The sequence below is a fragment of the Rhinoraja longicauda genome, unplaced genomic scaffold (genome assembly GCF_053455715.1).
Source record: "Rhinoraja longicauda isolate Sanriku21f unplaced genomic scaffold, sRhiLon1.1 Scf000705, whole genome shotgun sequence".
Lineage (NCBI taxonomy): Eukaryota > Metazoa > Chordata > Chondrichthyes > Rajiformes > Arhynchobatidae > Rhinoraja > Rhinoraja longicauda.
Genome location: NW_027601921.1, coordinates 30,001 through 46,827, shown reverse-complemented (window position 1 = coordinate 46,827; position 16,827 = coordinate 30,001). Strand labels below are relative to the sequence as shown.

At 51.7% G+C, this 16,827-nt stretch overlaps 1 protein-coding gene across 2 annotated transcripts in view; it reads right to left on the bottom strand.

Annotated features, from left to right (window-relative positions):
* Positions 1-1,302: 1,302 nt before the first annotated feature.
* LOC144591212 (myelin-associated glycoprotein-like) overlaps positions 1,303-16,827 on the bottom strand; it is a 25,352-nt gene continuing 9,827 nt past the window's right edge. The window contains exons 5-8 of one of the 2 annotated variants that reach the window (XM_078395501.1): positions 9,386-9,667; positions 6,386-6,502; positions 4,154-4,218; positions 1,303-2,813 (exon numbers count right to left, since the gene is read on the bottom strand). In XM_078395501.1, the coding sequence (XP_078251627.1) occupies positions 2,757-2,813; positions 4,154-4,218; positions 6,386-6,502; positions 9,386-9,667 (521 nt within the window). In that variant the 3' untranslated portion in view covers positions 1,303-2,756. The remainder of the gene's footprint in view (positions 2,814-4,153; positions 4,219-6,385; positions 6,503-9,385; positions 9,668-16,827) is intronic. The other variant, XM_078395502.1, reaches the window with a different exon arrangement.

Here is a 16,827-nt window from a genome sequence, read left to right as displayed (position 1 = left end):
TGTTATTAAAGTAATTGTGTTGTGAATGAATGTGATTGGAGTATTTTTAATGGCGGTTGCATCAACTCCTGGGAGCTCCGTGCATCACGTTCCCTGTTGTTGCTGATGGGAAGTGCAGCGGCTCAGTGGACGCACGGCGCTGGTCACTGTGTAATCCCCTCCTGCCTCATCACCAAACCTTCCCAGCGCTCGGCTCTCCACCCCTGCCGCTGCAGCGCCTGCACACATGCACCGTCCAGTATTTATGCGCTTTGTTCAGCCGGCCGGCTTCACCCTCTGCAGCGCTGCATCAATACACACGCGGCTCATGCAAGCTGTTTCCCCAGTCTGTGTCCGATGCTCTTGTGACATGGTCCCTGCTCCTCCGGCAGCCGTGAGGTTCCCGCTTTAGGCGACGAGTGCGTGTGTGTGTGTGGGACCCCGGTGAGTGCGGGCGGGAGGGAGGGCGAGGGCAGGAAATGGAGCGGAGACACAAGGAACTGCAGATGCTGGATTACAAATAAAATACACAGCGTTGGAGTAACTCAGCGGGTCAGGCAGCATCTGTGGGGGACATGGATAGACGACGGTTCGGGTCGGGACCTGTCTTCCGACTCTAATGGAGGGGATTGGATTCAGCTGCCGTCAAGCTGACGAAGGTCATAAGTGATAGGAGCAGAATTAGGCCATTCAGCCCACGGATGGAACAAGCTGCCAGAGGAGGTAGTTGAGGCAGGGACCAGGGATCACCATGTATCACCCCACACACAAGCACTATCCTACACCATGAGGGACAATTTACTGCAGCCAATTAACCTACAAACCTGCACGTTTTTGGAGTGTGGGAGGAAACCGGAGCACCCGGAGAAAACCCACGCGGTCACGAAGACCGCGTATAAACCCCGTACAGACAGCACCTGTAGTCAGGATCAAACCCGGGTCTCTTTTTTAAAATATATACGAAAGCTTTTATTCAGAAAACAAAACAAACGTACAAAAGGGTAACACGATCAAAGGCTGCCGATATTGGCAGTTTACAAACAAACAAACATCAAACTAATACATCGCCAACTTTATCAATAATACACTCGACGTCCCTTGGCGACCAGCGTTCACGTAAAGCCTCCAGTGGCCCCATGGACACCAGGTGTTCCCTCTCCATGGACACGCGGGCACGGACGATGGCGCGGAAGAGGGGCAGGCAGTCGACCCCGGTGCGGCCGTCGACTACCCGCTGCCTGGACCCGCAAATGGCCATCTTGGCCAGGCCCAGGTGCAGACCGACAGGGAGACCCCACCGTCCCTCCCGACCCGACCCCCCTCTGTACCGGGTGCCCAAAAATCAGGAGCACAGGACTAAAATGGAGCCAAAACTTGGGGAGCAGCCCCTTTAGACACTCGAACACGGGCTGCAACCTCTCACACCGTAAGTACAAATGGTACACGGTCTCTTCCTCACCGCAGAAGTAAGCTGTGAGGCAGCAACTCTACCGCCGAGCCACCGTGCCGCTCTATTCCCACAGTACCGTGCTGCCCATGTTCATCACAAGACACAACAGGTCAGTTCTTCCCACAATAACAGTACAGGGGGAGAGGGGGAGTGAGAGTAACAGAACAGGGCGAGTGGGGGAGTGGGGGTAACAGTGCACAGAGAGAGGGGGAGTGGGAGTGACAGTACACGGGGGAGAGGGGGAAGACGGGGAGGGAGCAGTAACGATGCTCTCTGACTCTGTGCCACTTTGCAGATCATTCTGGCCCTAAATTCTTGACTTGCCCCTTTCCCCTCCCACACACAGTGAAACTGCGATAACCCGGCACGGATTTCTCGGTCACCCCGACGGGTCAGTATCTGGGTCACTGAGGCTCTGCGGTGTTGGCTGGCGTCCCGTGTGTGAACAGGGAGCGCTGCTGGATGGGGTACGGTCTGTGGGCCACTTGTGTAGCCCAGCTGGGGATTAAACTCTGAATAAGATGCAAATCAGACATCAACAAACTGCGGACTCTGGAAATCTGAAATAAAAACACTAAATGCTGCAACTCTCAGCGGGTCAGGCAGCGTCTGTGGAGACGCATGCAGTCATAGAACGTAAAACAGTGCCGCACAGGAACAGGCCCTTTGGCCCACAATGCCCGTGCTGAACATGATACCAAGTTAAACTAATCTCTACCTGAACAACTCGTATCCCTCCATATCCACGTAAAAAGCTTCTTAAATGTCACTATTGGTATCTGCTTCCACCACCACCTTTTAGCTTAATTTAGTTTATAGATACAGCGCAGAAACAGGCCCTTCGGCCCACCGAGTTCGCGCCGACCAGCGATCCCCACACACTAACACTATCATACACACGCTAGGGACACTTTTTACATTTACCAAGCAATTAACCTACAAACCTGTACGTCTTTGGAGTGTCGGAGTAAACCGGAGAGAACCTACACAGGTCACGGGGAGAACGTACAAACTCCGTACAGACAGCCCCCTTAGTTGTGATCGAAGCCGGGTCTCCGGCGCTGCATTCGCTGTAAGGCAGCGACTCTACCGCTGCGCCACCGTGCCCCCCTGACAGCACGTTCTGGACACCCACTCTCTGTGTAAAGAAAACTTTCCCTGTTCGTCTCCTTAAGTCAATGGAAGGGAGGTTGGTTGGAGAAAGTGAGGGAAGAGAGAGAGAGAGAGAGAGAGACAGAGAGAGAGAGAGAGAGAGAGATGGGCAGAGAGAAACAACAGAAAAAGTGGGCGGAGGCAGGGTACACACTGAGAGGGGTTGAGCAGCGGCTCATTTGTGTCTGAGGTTGAGGTCGCTGTACAGATCCCGCTCGCCGAGACCCAGCTCCTGTGAGGAGAGAAACACCGGTTACAGGAACAGAATAAACAGCCCACGGTGTCGGGGACGGAGGGGAAGGGGTTACAGAGACAGGGAGGGGTGTAGGGGCCGGAGGGGAGGGGGTTACAGAGACAGGGAGGGGTGTAGGGGACAGAGGTGGTTACACAGTCTGGGGGTGGAGGGACATTCACTGAGCTAAGGGGGGGGGGGGAGGTTTACAGGGGAGTGAATGTTGAGGTGTGGAGGCACAGGATAATGTTCTAGCCGCGGGGGAGTGGGGCAGGGACAGGGTTGGTGATATTCAGTACGTGGAACGGGACGGAGCGGGGGAGTGGGGTACGAGGATGTTTCCACTAGTGGGGGAGTCTGGGACCAGAGGCCACAGCCTCATAATTAAAGGACGTTCCTTCAGGAACGAGATGAGAAGGAATTTCTTTTGTCAGAGGGTGGTGAATCTGTGGGAATAATTGCCTCAGACGGCTGTGGAGGCCAAGTCAGTGGACATATTAAATTATTTCTTGACTAGTGCAGGTGTCAGGGGTTACGGGGAGAAGGCAGGAGAATGGGGTTAGGAGTGAGACATAGATCAGCCATGACTGAACGGCAGAGTGGACTTGATGGGCCGAATGGACTAATTCTGCTCCCATCACTTATGAACACCGTGGGCCAGTCTCAGTGGGCAGAGTGGGATGTGACGTAAGGATTCAGTGTGGTGGTGGTGGGTGCGGGGGTCAGTATCCTGGGGCAGACGGTGACGGGGGGTGGGGACGGTGATTTGGGAGGCGTGGGTTCGGTGGGCAGGAGTGGGGGAGGTGGTTGGTGCCCGACACTGGGAGGGGGGAGAGAATTTAGTTCAGTTTAGTTTATTGTCACGAGTACTGAGGTACGGTGAAAGGCTTTTGTTTCGTGCTAACCAGTCAGCGGAAAGACAATGCATGATGACAATCGAGCCATTTACTGTGTATAGACGCATGATAAGGGAATAATGTTTAGTGCAAGGTAAAGCCAGCAAGGATAGTCCGAGGGTCACCAATGAGGTAGATAGTAGTTCAGCACTGCCCTCTGGTTGTGGTGGGATGGTTCAGTTGCCTGATAACAGCCGGGAAGAAACTGTCCCTGAATCTGGAGGTGTGCGTTTTCACACTTCTGTACCTCTTGCCTGATGGGAGAGGGGAGAAGAGGGAGTGGCCGGGGTGAGACTGGTCCTTGATTATGCTGCTGGCCTTGCCGTGGCAGCGTGAGGTGCAGATGGCCGCGGTCATGGAGTTAGTATCTGAGGGGCAGTGCTGGTGTGGAGGGACAACAAGGAGACAAACGCCGACCTGCCTCTTTGCCACAACAGTGCCAACCTGATAGGGCGACTCCACCGGCCCATCTTCAGCTTTCTGCTCCTTCGGATGTGCCACGGAACTTTCTGGAAGACAAAATTTCATTCAGACCGCTCACTTTCCTCTTTGCCTGTCTCCGATCTCTCTTTCTTCTGGAATTCCTTCATTCATCCTTCTCTCTCCCTCTCACTCTTCCTCATTCTTTTCATTATTCTTTCCCCGTATCCATCTTCTTCATTCAACCTCTTTCACACCATCGCGCCTCAATCCCTCCCTCCCTCCCTCCCTCATCCCCTCCCTCCCTCCCACATTAATTCTCTGACACACACCTTCCATTTCCCTATTTCTCCTCCTTTTCATGTCTCTTCCCATTGATCAGTGCGGGTGTCAGAGGTTACGGGGAGAAGGCAGGAAAATGGGGTTAGGAGGGATAGATCAGCCATGATTGAATGGCAGAGTAGACTTGATGGGCCAAATGGCCTATTTCTACTCCTATCACATGACCGTATTCACCTTTTCTCCCACTGTAATTATTCAGAGTGAGAAAATTCCTGATGAGTTTGGTTTGATGAGCAGTGGCTAGAGTTTGGGGAGGAGTTTGGGTTTAGTTTAGAGATACAGCGCAGAAACAGGCCCTTCGGCTCATCGGGTCCATTAACGACCAGCGATCCCCACACATTAACACTATCCTATACACACTAGTGACAAATTTTTACATTTACCAAACCAATTTACCTACAAACCTGCACGTCTTTGGAGTGTGGGAAGAAACCGAAGATCACGGAGCGAACCCACGCAGGTCACGGGGAGAACGTACAAACTCCGCACAGAGAGCACCTACAGTTGGGATTGAACCCGGGTCTCCGGCGCTGCATTCGCTGTAAGGCAGCAACTCTACCGCTAAGCCACCGTGACCGCCGGTGCTTGGGGAGTGTGGGGGAGGGAATAGGGAAGGGTTCGGGTCTGTGGAGTGTGTGGGCAGAGGGAGAGAATGGGAAGTTGTGGGTGGTGGGAGGGAATGGGAAGGAGGTTGGGTCCATTGGGAGTGTGGGGAGCGGGAGAGAGTTTCAGTCCATGTGCAGTGTAGTGGGAGGGAATGGGGAGGAGATGGGTCCCTTGGGAGTGTGGATAGTGAGAGGGAATGGGGTGGCATTTTCAGTCCATGGGGAGTGGGGAGTGAATGGGGAGGGGTTTGTGTCCATGGGGAGTGTGGAGGGAGGGAATGGGGATGGGTTTGCGTTTGTGGGAAGTGTGGAGTGAATGGGGATGGGTTTGTTACCATGGGGAGTGTGGAGTGAATGGGGATGGGTTTGTTACCTTGGGGAGTGTGGAGTGAATGGGGATGGGTTTGTTACCATGGGGAGTGTGGAGTGAATGGGGATGGGTTTGTTACCATGGGGAGTGTGGAGTGAATGGGGATGGGTTTGTGCCCATGGGGCTTGTGGACAATGAGAGTGAATGGGATTGTGGGCAGCACTGAGATTGTTCCCAGATGATGTTGTTTATGCTGATGTGGATGAGGTATAAATATCAGCTCCAGGATACTTGGGCAATCTGTGCTGCCCCTCTTCCAAACACAGTGGTAGCAATGGGAAGGGGGGTTATGTGTAGGGTTGCCAACTGTCCTGTATTAGCAGGGACATCCCGTATTTTGGGCAAAATTGGTTTGTCCCGTACGGGACCGCCCTTGTCCCGTGTTAGGACCGGGGGGCGCTGTAGGCCCGGAAACTGTAGGCCCGGACGCTGTAGGCCCGGACGCTGTAGGCCCGGACACTGTATGCCTGGACAGTGTAGGCCCGGACACTGTATGCCTGGACAGTGTAGGCCCGGACAGTGTAGGCGCCTGGGCCGCTATAGGTCTGGACAGTGTAGGTCCGGACAGTGTAGGCCCGGACAGTGTAGGCCCGGACAGTGTAGGCGCCTGGGCCGCTATAGGTCCGGACAGTGTAGGTCCGGAGGCCCAGGCGCCACCTAACGATGGTTCCATAGCAACCCGCCTTCCGTCACGGACGGCCGCTATTGATGGAGCGGGAGCACGTGGCCACTGGCTGGGTGAGGTCACGCGTGGCGCGGGGCGGTGACGTCACCTTGTCCCTTATTTGGGAGTGAGATAGTTGGCACCCCTAGTTGGAGAGGGCCCTGATTTCAGGCTGACGCAGTGGGTACCTCCCCTCCCTCTCTCTCTCTCTCTCTCTCTCTCTCATGAGTAAATGGCAGTGAAGACATTCGGACATTTTCCAGATCGTCTCTCACCTCGTTTGCCGCGACATCGCGCTGCCCAGAAGATTGCGGCGGTGATGACGACACCAAGGGCGACGGCAAGAACAATCACGGCCACGACGTATTTCCCAGTCCTGTCCTGGCCACATACTGAGGGATGGAGAAAGGAGTCGGTGAATGCCCAGCTCCGAGACACAGACACCACAACTTAACCCCAGACCAAGCAGCGAAAGAGATTCTCCAGCATGCAGCTCTCCATTGGATTACACTGGAATTACATAACAGGCCATTCGGCCCGTCTTGTCCTGCTGTCCCTACTTTCCTCATCTCTCAGAATGTCCCACCTCCTTCTAAATCTACTTCTACTGTGCCCTCAACCCGCACCGAGAGCAGTGAGTCCACCACTCACCTCTCCCTGAGCAAAGCCATGTCCCTCTGAGGTCCCAACGGCTGTTTACTGCTGATGGCCTCCAGTTCTGCTCTTCCTCACACTCTGCCCACATTCACTCCATCCTAACCCTTCATTGTTTCAGAGTCGTGCAGTGGCACAGCACGGAAACAGGCCCTTCGGCACATCTCATCTAAGCAAGTCCCATTTGGTCCATTTATCTCTGAACCTTTCCTATCCATGTACCTGTCCAAATGTTGTTATTGAACAACTTCAACTACATCCTCTGGCAGTTCGTTCCCAGATACCAACCACCCTTTCTGTTAAAAAGTTGCCCCTCAGGTTCCTATTAATTTATTCCCTTCTACCTTCTAGTTCTCGATCACCTTATCCTAATTCTCCTCTCTAAGATCACCCACCCCTCAGTCTCCTGTGCTCCAGAGAAAATCTTCTCTGCACTCTTTCCAGCTTAATGACGTCTTTCCTGTAGCAAGGTGACTACAACTGAACAGGCAAAATGCAAATTGGAGGAGCAGCATCTCATAATTTCACTTGGGCAGCGTACAGCCCAGTGGTATGAATATTGATTTCTCTCACCTCAGGTAGCCCCGGCATTCCCTCTCTCTCTCTCTATCCCTCTCCCACCCATGTCGCACAAGCTTCTCATTTTCACCCAACAAACAACTAACAATGGCCTAGAACATAGAAACATAAAAATAGGTGCAGGAGGAGGCCATTCAGCCCTTCAAGCCAGCTCGCCATTCATTGTGATCATGTCTGATCATCCACAATCAGTAACCCGTGCCTGCCTTCTCCCCATATCCTTTGATTCCACTAGCCCCCAGAGCTCTATCTAACTCTCTCTTAAATCCATCCAGTGATTTGGCCTCCACTGCCCTCTGTGGCAGAGAATTCCACAAATTTACAACTCTCTGGGTAAAACTGTTCCTTCTCACCTCAGTTTTAAATGGCCTCCCCTTTATTCTAAGACAGTGGCCCCGGGTTCTGGACTCCCAAAACATTGGGAACATTTTTCCTGCATCTAGCTTGTGCAGTCATTTTATAATTTTATGTCTCTATAAGGTCCCCTCTCATCCTTCTAAACCAGTGAATACAAGCCTAGTCTTTTCAATCTATCCTCATATGACAGTCCCGCCATCCCAGGGATCAATCTCGTGAACCTACGCTGCACTGCCTCAATTACAAGGATGTCCTTCCTCAAATTAGGATACCAAAGCTGTACACAATACTCCAGGTCCGGTCTTACCAGGGCCCTATACAACTGCAGAAGAACCTATACTGAAATTCTCTCGTTATGAAGGTCAACATGCCATTAGCTTTCTTCACTTCCTGCTGTTCCTTTATAGAAACATAGAAAATAGGTGCAGGAGGAGGCCATTTGGCCCTTCGAGCCAGCACCGCCATTCATTGTGATCATGGCAGATCATCCACAATCAGTAACCTGTGCCCAACTTATCCCCATTCGCCTTGATTCTGCTAGCCTCGAGTAGTCCGGCACTCCCTCCTCCTCCCTGTACGCTCGGTAAATGGCTTTCGCCGCCAACAGCTCCATGGAGGGGAGTGGACGTGGGGGCCGAGTGGGTGGAGGGAAGGGTGGTGGTAGGAGGGGGGTGAGGGTGGGGGGAGGAGAGACTGGGGGAGGAGGGGGTGGGGAAGGAGAGAGTGGAGGAGGAAAGAGGGCGGGTGGTGGGGAAAGGGGGGGTGGGCGACAGTGAGAATGGGGCTGGAGGAGGAGAGAATGGGGGAAAGGGGGGTTGTGGGGAAAGGTGGGTGGGGGAAAGTGAGAGTGGGGGTAGGGGAGGAGAGAGGTGGGGGGGAGGGGGAGGGTGGGAGGAGAGAGTGGGGGTGGGGGTGAGGGTGAGGGGGAGAGTGGGGCTGGGGAGGAGGGCAGAGTGGGGCTAGGGAGGAGGGCAGAGTGGGGCTGGGGAGGAGGGCAGAGTGGGGGTAGGGGAGGAGAGAGTGGGGGGGAGGGGGAGGGTGGGAGGAGAGAGTGGGGGTGGGGGTGAGGGGGAGGGGGAGATTAGGGCTGGGGAGGAGGGCAGAGTGGGGCTGGGGAGGAGGGCAGAGTGGGGCTGGGGAGGAGGGCAGAGTGGGGGTGGGGGAGAGTGGGTGGGGAGGAGGGATGATTGGGATGGGGGCGACAGTGGGGTGCGGGCAGGGAAAGTGGGTGTGGGGGGAGGAGGGGGGGCCGAGTGGAGGTGAGGGGAGGGGTGAATAGCGGTGAGGAGGGGGGAATAGGGTGGAGGCAGGGCTGGGGGGAATGGGGATGGGGGCAGGGGAGGGGAAAGTGGGGTTGGGGTAGAGGGGATGGAGTGGGTCTGTGAGAGGAGGAGGGGGGTTAAGGGGGATTGAGTGGGGGGGGGGTTGAGAGTGCTACACCAATACAGGAGAGGCTTTGGGTCCACGGCTCACTCAGTGACACCCTCTCCCTTTCCCTGTTCCCCCTCTGTGAGGAATGGGCCCAACGGGTCCACTTGGTCCAGTATTATTTAAGCCACTTCATCTTACAATAGGAGAGAGAGTGTGGGAGAGAGGCAGATGTACAATGATGTCCCTGCAATACATGATATATTCCATTAACTGCTCATTGATGTTCAGAGAGACATGACCGTGTGTCTACTCACATTCTACGACGAGGGTCACAGTCCCCTCCCCTGTCCCGTGTTCATTCTCCGCCACACACTGATAGTCCCCAGTGTCCCGCGGTGTCACCCGAAGGATTTTCAACCACAGCTCGTTGCTGGAACGTGTTGTGCTCAGCGTGACACCGAGATGTCGCCAGGTCAGGTTGGACGCTGGGAAACTCTGGACGGAGCATAGGATCGCTGCAGAGTTTCCTTCCTTTACACTGACCCCGTAATTGTTCACGTTGCTGGGGGAAGTGATGGAGAGATTCTGCGGCGCGTCTAAAGGCGAACGGTTTAAACTTGAGTTAACACGGCAGAATTCCACATGCCAACCAGGAGAATATGGAGAGAAAAGATGAAGGACGAATGTAACCAGTCTGAAGAAGGGCCTTGACCTTTATAGGGCCCTGGTGTGACCACATCTGGAGTATTGTGCGCAGTTTTGGTCACCTAATTTGAGGAAGGACATTTCTTGCTATTGAGGGAGTGGAGCGTAGGTTCACCAGGGTAATCCCCGGGTTGGCGGGACTGTCATATGAGGAAAGATTGGAAAGACTGGGCTTGTATTCACTGGAATTTAGAAGGATGAGAAGGATTAGGCGAGTGGGCAAATGCATGGCAGATGCAATATAATGTGGATAAATGTGAGGTTATCCACTTTGGTGGCAAGAACAGGAAAGCAGAGTATTACCTGAATGGTGGCCAATTAGGAAAAGGGGAGATGCAACGTGACCTGGGTGTCATGGTGCACCAGTCATTGAAAGCAAGCATGCAGGTGCAGCAGGCAGTAAAGAAAGCGAATGGTATGTTAGCATTCATAGCAAGAGGATTTGAGTATAGGAGCAGGGAGGTTCTGCTGCAGTTGTACAGGGCCTTGGTGAGACCGCACCTGGAGTATTGTGTACAGTTTTGGTCTCCTAATCTGAGGAAAGACATTCTAGCCTTAGAGGGAGTACAGAGAAGGTTCACCAGATTGATCCCTGGGATGGCAGGACTTTCATATGAAGAAAGACTGGATAGACTAGGCTTGTACTCGCTGGAATTTAGAAGACTGAGGGGGGATCTTATAGAAGCATATAAAATTCTTAAGGGGTTTGAGAGGCTAGATGCGGGAAGATTGTTCCCGATGTTGGGGAAGTCCAAAACAAGGGGTCACAGTTTAAGGATAAGGGGGAAGTCTTTTAGGACCGAGATGAGAAAACTTTTCTTCACACAGAGAGTGGTGAGTCTGTGGAATTCTCTGCCAAAGAAGGTAGTTGAGGCCAGTTCATTGGCTATATTTAAGAGGGAGCTAGATGTGGCCCTTGTGACTAAAGGGATCAGGGGGTATGGAGAGAAGGCAGGTACAGGTTACTGAGCTGGATGATCAGCCATGATCATATTGAATGGCAGTGCAGGCTCGGAGGGCCAAATGGCACCTATTTTCTATGTTTCTATGTATCATATGGAGACGTATAAAATTATAAAAGGACTGGACCAGCTAGATGCAGGAAAAATATTCCCAATGTTGGGGGAGTCCAGAACCAGGGGCCACAAAGTCTAAGAACAAAGGGGTGGCCATTTAAAACTAAGGTGAGAAAAAACTTTCTTCACCCTGAAATTTGTGGAATTCTCTGCCACAGAAGGCAGTGGAGGCCAATTCACTGGATTAATTTAAAAGAGAGTTAAGGGCATGTCCCACTTAGGCAATTTTTTAGGCGACTGTCAAAGTCGTAGCAGAACGCCAAAATTTTATTTTATCCGACGTCAATGACCACGACAATGCTGAGTCAGGTCGAGATTACACCGTCTTTGGAAACATCGCGAAATTCCCACGCTGTTAATGCTTCTCCGGCGTCCTAATTTTCGCTGAAATCACTGACAAGTCGGTAAGTATTTGAGAGTTTTCAACTATAATATCTTGTATGGGTTACTTAAAAACCAAGCTTCACGGTGACAAGACATAAACTGGATTGACTTCCAGTTTACTAATGGAGGTATTAAGAAATTTAATTTTAAAAGTGGTTACATGGATTTTTGTGAAAAGTGTGTGAGCATTCTTTGAAAATGTACGGGAGATGCATATCTGGTTTCTGGGTTGCATATCTGGGTTGGGAGCCTACTTTAAATGTGATCGCTGATGGCCATAAACATTGCGAAAATTCCCACGCTTACCTGACCGTGAAACTGGCGCCTCCAATCTACCTGTCAAATGTCCTGACATTAAATAAATTGGTTAAACACAAGTATTTTATGGTATCTTGAAATGACTTTACTTGAAATGATTTAAATATTATGTGCTTCTAAATGCATCTAGGAGAAACTAGCAAACCTGGGGACAGCTTGCGACAGCGCCCGCAATAAGCAACGGTACCTGGCGGCAAGCCAGCTGTGGCCGAGAAATTTCACTCTGGATGATTTCCCAGCGACGCGCTGAGATCCACTACGATTCTTGGAAGACTCCTCACGATCATGCACGCGACACCCTGGCGAACTGTCGGCGACAGCCTAGTCACCGGCAGTCGCCTTAAAATCGCCTAAGTGGGACAGGCCCTTACGATAGAGCTCTAGGGGCTAGTGGAATCAAGGCATATGGGGAGAAAGCAGGCACAGGTTACTGATTGTTGATGATCAGCCATGATCACAATGAATGGCGGTGCTGGCTCAAAGTGCCAAATGGCCTCCTCCTGCACCTTTTTTCCATGTTTCTATGTTTCTAAAAGTCACCCATTCCTTCTCTCCACAGATGCTGCCTGGCCCACTGAATTACTCCAGCACTATGTACCTGTCCACGTTCTCCAGAGATGCTGTCTGACCCGCTGAGTTACTCCAGCACTTTGTACCTGTCCATGTTCTCCACAGAGATGCTGCCTGACCCGCTGAGTTACTCCAGCACTTTGTACCTGTCTACATTCCCCAGAGAAGCTATCTGTCCCACTGAGTTACTCCAGCACTTTGTGTCTATAAACCTTGAACACTTTGAACCATCCTACCACAACCAGAGAGCTGTCCTGAACTACTATCCACCTCATTGGTGACCCTCGGACTATCCTTGATTGGACTTTGCTGGCTTTACCTTGCACTAAACGTTATTCCCTTATTATGTATCAATACACTGTAAATGGCTCGATTGAAATACAAATGTAACCAGTCTGACGAAGGGTCTCGACCCGAAACGTCACCCATTCCTTCTCTCCAAAGATGCTGCCCGATCCACTGAGTTACTCCGGCACTTTGTACCTGTCCAGGTTCTGCGGAGATGCTGCCTGACCCCCTGAGTTACTCCGGCACTTTGTACCTGTCCACGTTCTGCAGAGATGCTGCCTGACCCGCTGAGTTACTCCAGCATTTTGGTCTATCTTCGGTTTAAACCAGCGTCTGCAGTTCCTTCCTACACATTTCGTTTGCTCCACTGTGAAATCTCCGCAAGGTATGTCTAGTTTGAGGAAGTTCTCCTCTTTCTGACGAGAGTTAGAGTCTTAGGGTGATAGTGTGGAAACAGGCCCTTTTGCCCACACCAGCCAACAGGCCCCATCTGCACTTGTCCCACCTGCCCGCATTGGCCCATATCCCTCCAAACCTGTCCTATCCATGTACCTGTCCAACTGTTTCTTAAACGTTGGGATAGTCCCTGCCTCAACTACATCCTCTGGCAGCTTGTTCAATACACCAAATACCCTTTGTATGAAAAAGTCACCCCTCAGATTCCTATTCAATCTTTTCCCCTTCACCTTGTATCTATGTCCTCTGGTCCACGATTCCCCTACTCTCGGCAAGAGACTCTGTGCATCTACCCGATCTATTCCCCTCGTGATCTTATATGCCTCTATAAGATCCCCCCTCATCCTCCTGCGCTCCAAGGAATAGTGACCCAGCCGACTCAACCACTCCCTATAGCTCACACCTTCTAGTCCTGGCAACATCCTCGTAAATATTCTCTGAACCCTTTCAAGCTTGACAATATCTTTCCTACAACATGGTGCCCAGAACTTTACACAATATTCTAAATGCGATCTCACCAACGTCTTGTACAACTGCAACATGATCTGCCAACTTCTCTACTCGATAATCTGACTGATGGAGGCCAATGTGACAAAAGCCTTTGTGACCACCTTATCTACCTGCAACTCAACCTTCAAGGAACCACGCACCTGCACTCCCAGATCCCTCTGCTCCACAACGCTCCCCAGAGGCCTAACATTCACTGTGTAAGTCCTGCTCTTGTTCGACGTCCCAAAATGCAACACCTCACATTTCTCTGTATTAAACTCTTGCCCAGAGTAGGGGAATCGAGGACCAGAGGACGTTTCGGGTCGAGGCCCTTCTTTAGACTGGTGAGGGAGAAGGTAAACGAGAGATAAAGACGATGGTGTAGAGAGATAAAGAACAATGAATGTCAGATCGGAGAGCAGGAGGCATCACAGAGAGGGAGCAGGATGTGGCAGAACTGCAATCTTGTGAAAGATTGCAGCAGGATCTTGATCGATTGGCCAGATGGGCTGAGTACAAAGTGCTGCAGTAACTCAACGGGTCAGTCAGCGTCTCTGGAGAACGTGGACAGGTACAAAGTGCTGGAGTAACTCAGCGGGTCAGTCAGCGTCTCTGGAGAATGTGGACAGGTACAAAGTGCTGGAGTAACTCAGCGGATCAGTCAGCATCTCTGGAGAACGTGGACAGGTTCAAAGTGCTGGAGTAACTCAGCGGGTCAGTCAGCGTCTCTGGAGAACGTGGACAGGTACAAAGTGCTGGAGTAACTCAGCGGGTCAGTCAGCGTCTCTGGAGAACGTGGACAGGTACAAAGTGCTGGAGTAACTCAGCGGGTCAGTCAGCGTCTCTGGAGAATGTGGACAGGTACAAAGTGCTGGAGTAACTCAGCGGGTCAGTCAGCGTCTCTGGAGAACGTGGACAGGTACAAAGTGCTGGAGTAACTCAGCGGGTCAGTCAGCGTCTCTGGAGAACGTGGACAGGTACAAAGTGCTGGAGTAACCCAGCGGGTCAGTCAGCGTCTCTGGAGAACGTGGACAGGTACAAAGTGCTAGAGTAACCCAGCGGGTCAGTCAGGGTCTCCGGAGAAAAGGAATAGGTGGCGTTTCGGGTCGAGACCCTTCTTCAAACTGAGAGCCGGGGACTGGGAAAGGAGAGATATAGACGGCACAAATGAATGAAAGATATGCGAAAGCAATGTTGATCAGGTAAAATGTGGAGCGCACAATGGTCCATTGTTGGCTCTGGGGTAGGTGATAACGAGCTATACAGGCAATGATAATCATGAGGACGACAGTAAATAAAAGACGTCCCTCACCTGAAACGTCACCTTCCCTTGTCTTTCAGGATTGAAAGCCTGAGCTACAGGGAGAGGTTGGGGCATAGAAACATAGAAAATAGGTGCAGGAGGCCATTTGGCCCTTCGAGCCAGCACCGCCATTCATTGTGATCACATCTGATCATCCACAATCAGTAACCCGTGCCTGCCTTCTCCCCATATCCCTTGATTCCACTAGACCCCAGAGCTCTATCCAACTCTCTCTTAAATCCATCCAGTGATTTGGCCTCCACTGCCCTCTGTGGCAGAGAATTCCACAAATTCACAACTCTCTGGGTGAAAAGGTTTCTTTTCACCTCAGTTTTAAATGGCCTCCCCTTTATTCTTAGACTGTGTGTGTGGCCCCTGGTTCTGGACCCCAGCATTGGGAACATTTTTCCTGCATCTAGTCCTTTCATAATTTTATACGTCTCTATAAGATCCCCTCTCATCCTTCTAAACTCCAGTGAATACAAGCCCAGTCTTTCTGGGCAGGCTGGGATTCTATTCCTTGGAGTGCAGGAGGATGAGGGGTGATCTTACAGAGCTGTACAAAATCATGGGGGGAATTGATCGGGTAGACGTACAGAGATTCTTGCCCAGAGTAGGGGAATCGAGGACCAGAGGACAGAGACTGAAGGTGAAAAGATTTAATGGAACCTGATGGGTTACTTTTTTCCACACAGAGGTTGGTGGGTGTATGGAACGAGCTGCCGGAGGAGGTGGTTGAGTCTGGGACTATCCCAACGTTTAAGGAACATTTGGACAGGTACATGGATAGGACAGGTTTGGAGGGATATGGGCCAAACGCGGGCAGATGGGACTTGTGTAGATGGGGCATGTTGGCCAGTTGACTCCATCTACACCTCACGCTGCCTTGGCAAGGCCAGCAGCATAATCAAGGACCAGTCTCACCCCCGGTCACTCCCTCTTCTCCCCTCTCCCATCAGGCAAGAGGTACAGAAGTTTGAATACGCACACCTCCAGATTCAGGGACAGTTTCTTTCCCAGCTTTTATCAGGCAACTGAATGATCCTACCACAACCAGAGAGCAGTCCTGAACTACTATTGTACTATCTTTGATCGGACTTTACTGGCTTTTTCTTGCACTCAACGTTATTCCCTTATCTTGTATGCGTACACTGTGGACGGCACTATTGTAATCGTGTAGACACAAAAAGCTGGAGTAACTTAGCGGGACAGGCAGCATCTCTGGAGAGAAGGAATGGTGACATTTCGGGTCAAGGCCCTTCTTCAGACAATAGGGAGAGGTTGAACAGGCTCGGATTCTATTCCCTGGAGCGCAGGAGGATGAGGGGAGATCTTATAGAGGTGTACAAAATCATGAAAGGAATAGATCGGGTAGACGCACAGAGCCTCTTGCCCAGAGTAGGTGAATCAAGGACCGGAGGACATAGATTTAAGATGAGAGTGGAAGGGAAGATTTAATAGGAACCTGAAGGGTAACTTTTTTCACGCAGAGGGTGGTGGGTGTACGGAATGAGCTGCCGGAGGAGGTAGTTGAGGCTGGGACTACCGCAACATTTCAGAACCATTTGGACAGGTAACATGGGGCGGCACAGTGGTGCAGCAGTAGAGTTGCTGCCTTACAGTGTTGGCAGCGCCGGAGACCCAGGTTCGATCCTGACCACGGGTGCTGTCTGTACGTTCTCCCCGTAACCTACGTGGGTTTTCTCTGAGATCTTCAGTTTCCTCTCACACTCCAAAGATGTACATGTTTGTAGGTTAATTGGTTTGGTAAATGTAAAAATTATCCCTAGCGTGTGTGGGATGGTGTTAGTGTGCGGGGATCGCTGGTTGAGCGGACTCGGTGGGTGGAAGGGTCTGTTTCTGCGATGTGTATCTATAAACTAAGAATGTGTGTGTGTGAGAGAGAGGGAGAGTGAGTGTGTATGTGAGTGAGTGTGAGAGAGAGGGTGTATGTGTGTGAGTGAGTGTGTGTGAGAGTGTGTGTGTGTGTGAGAGTGTGTGTGAGAGTGTGTGTGAGTGTAGGAGTGTGTGAGTGAGTGTGTGTGAGTGAGAGAGTGTGTGTGTGAGAGAGTGTGTGTGTGTATGTGAGTGAGTGTGTGAGAGAGGGTGAGTGTGTGAGAGGGTGAGTGTGCGTGTGCGTGTGTGGTGTGTTTGAATGAGTGTGTGT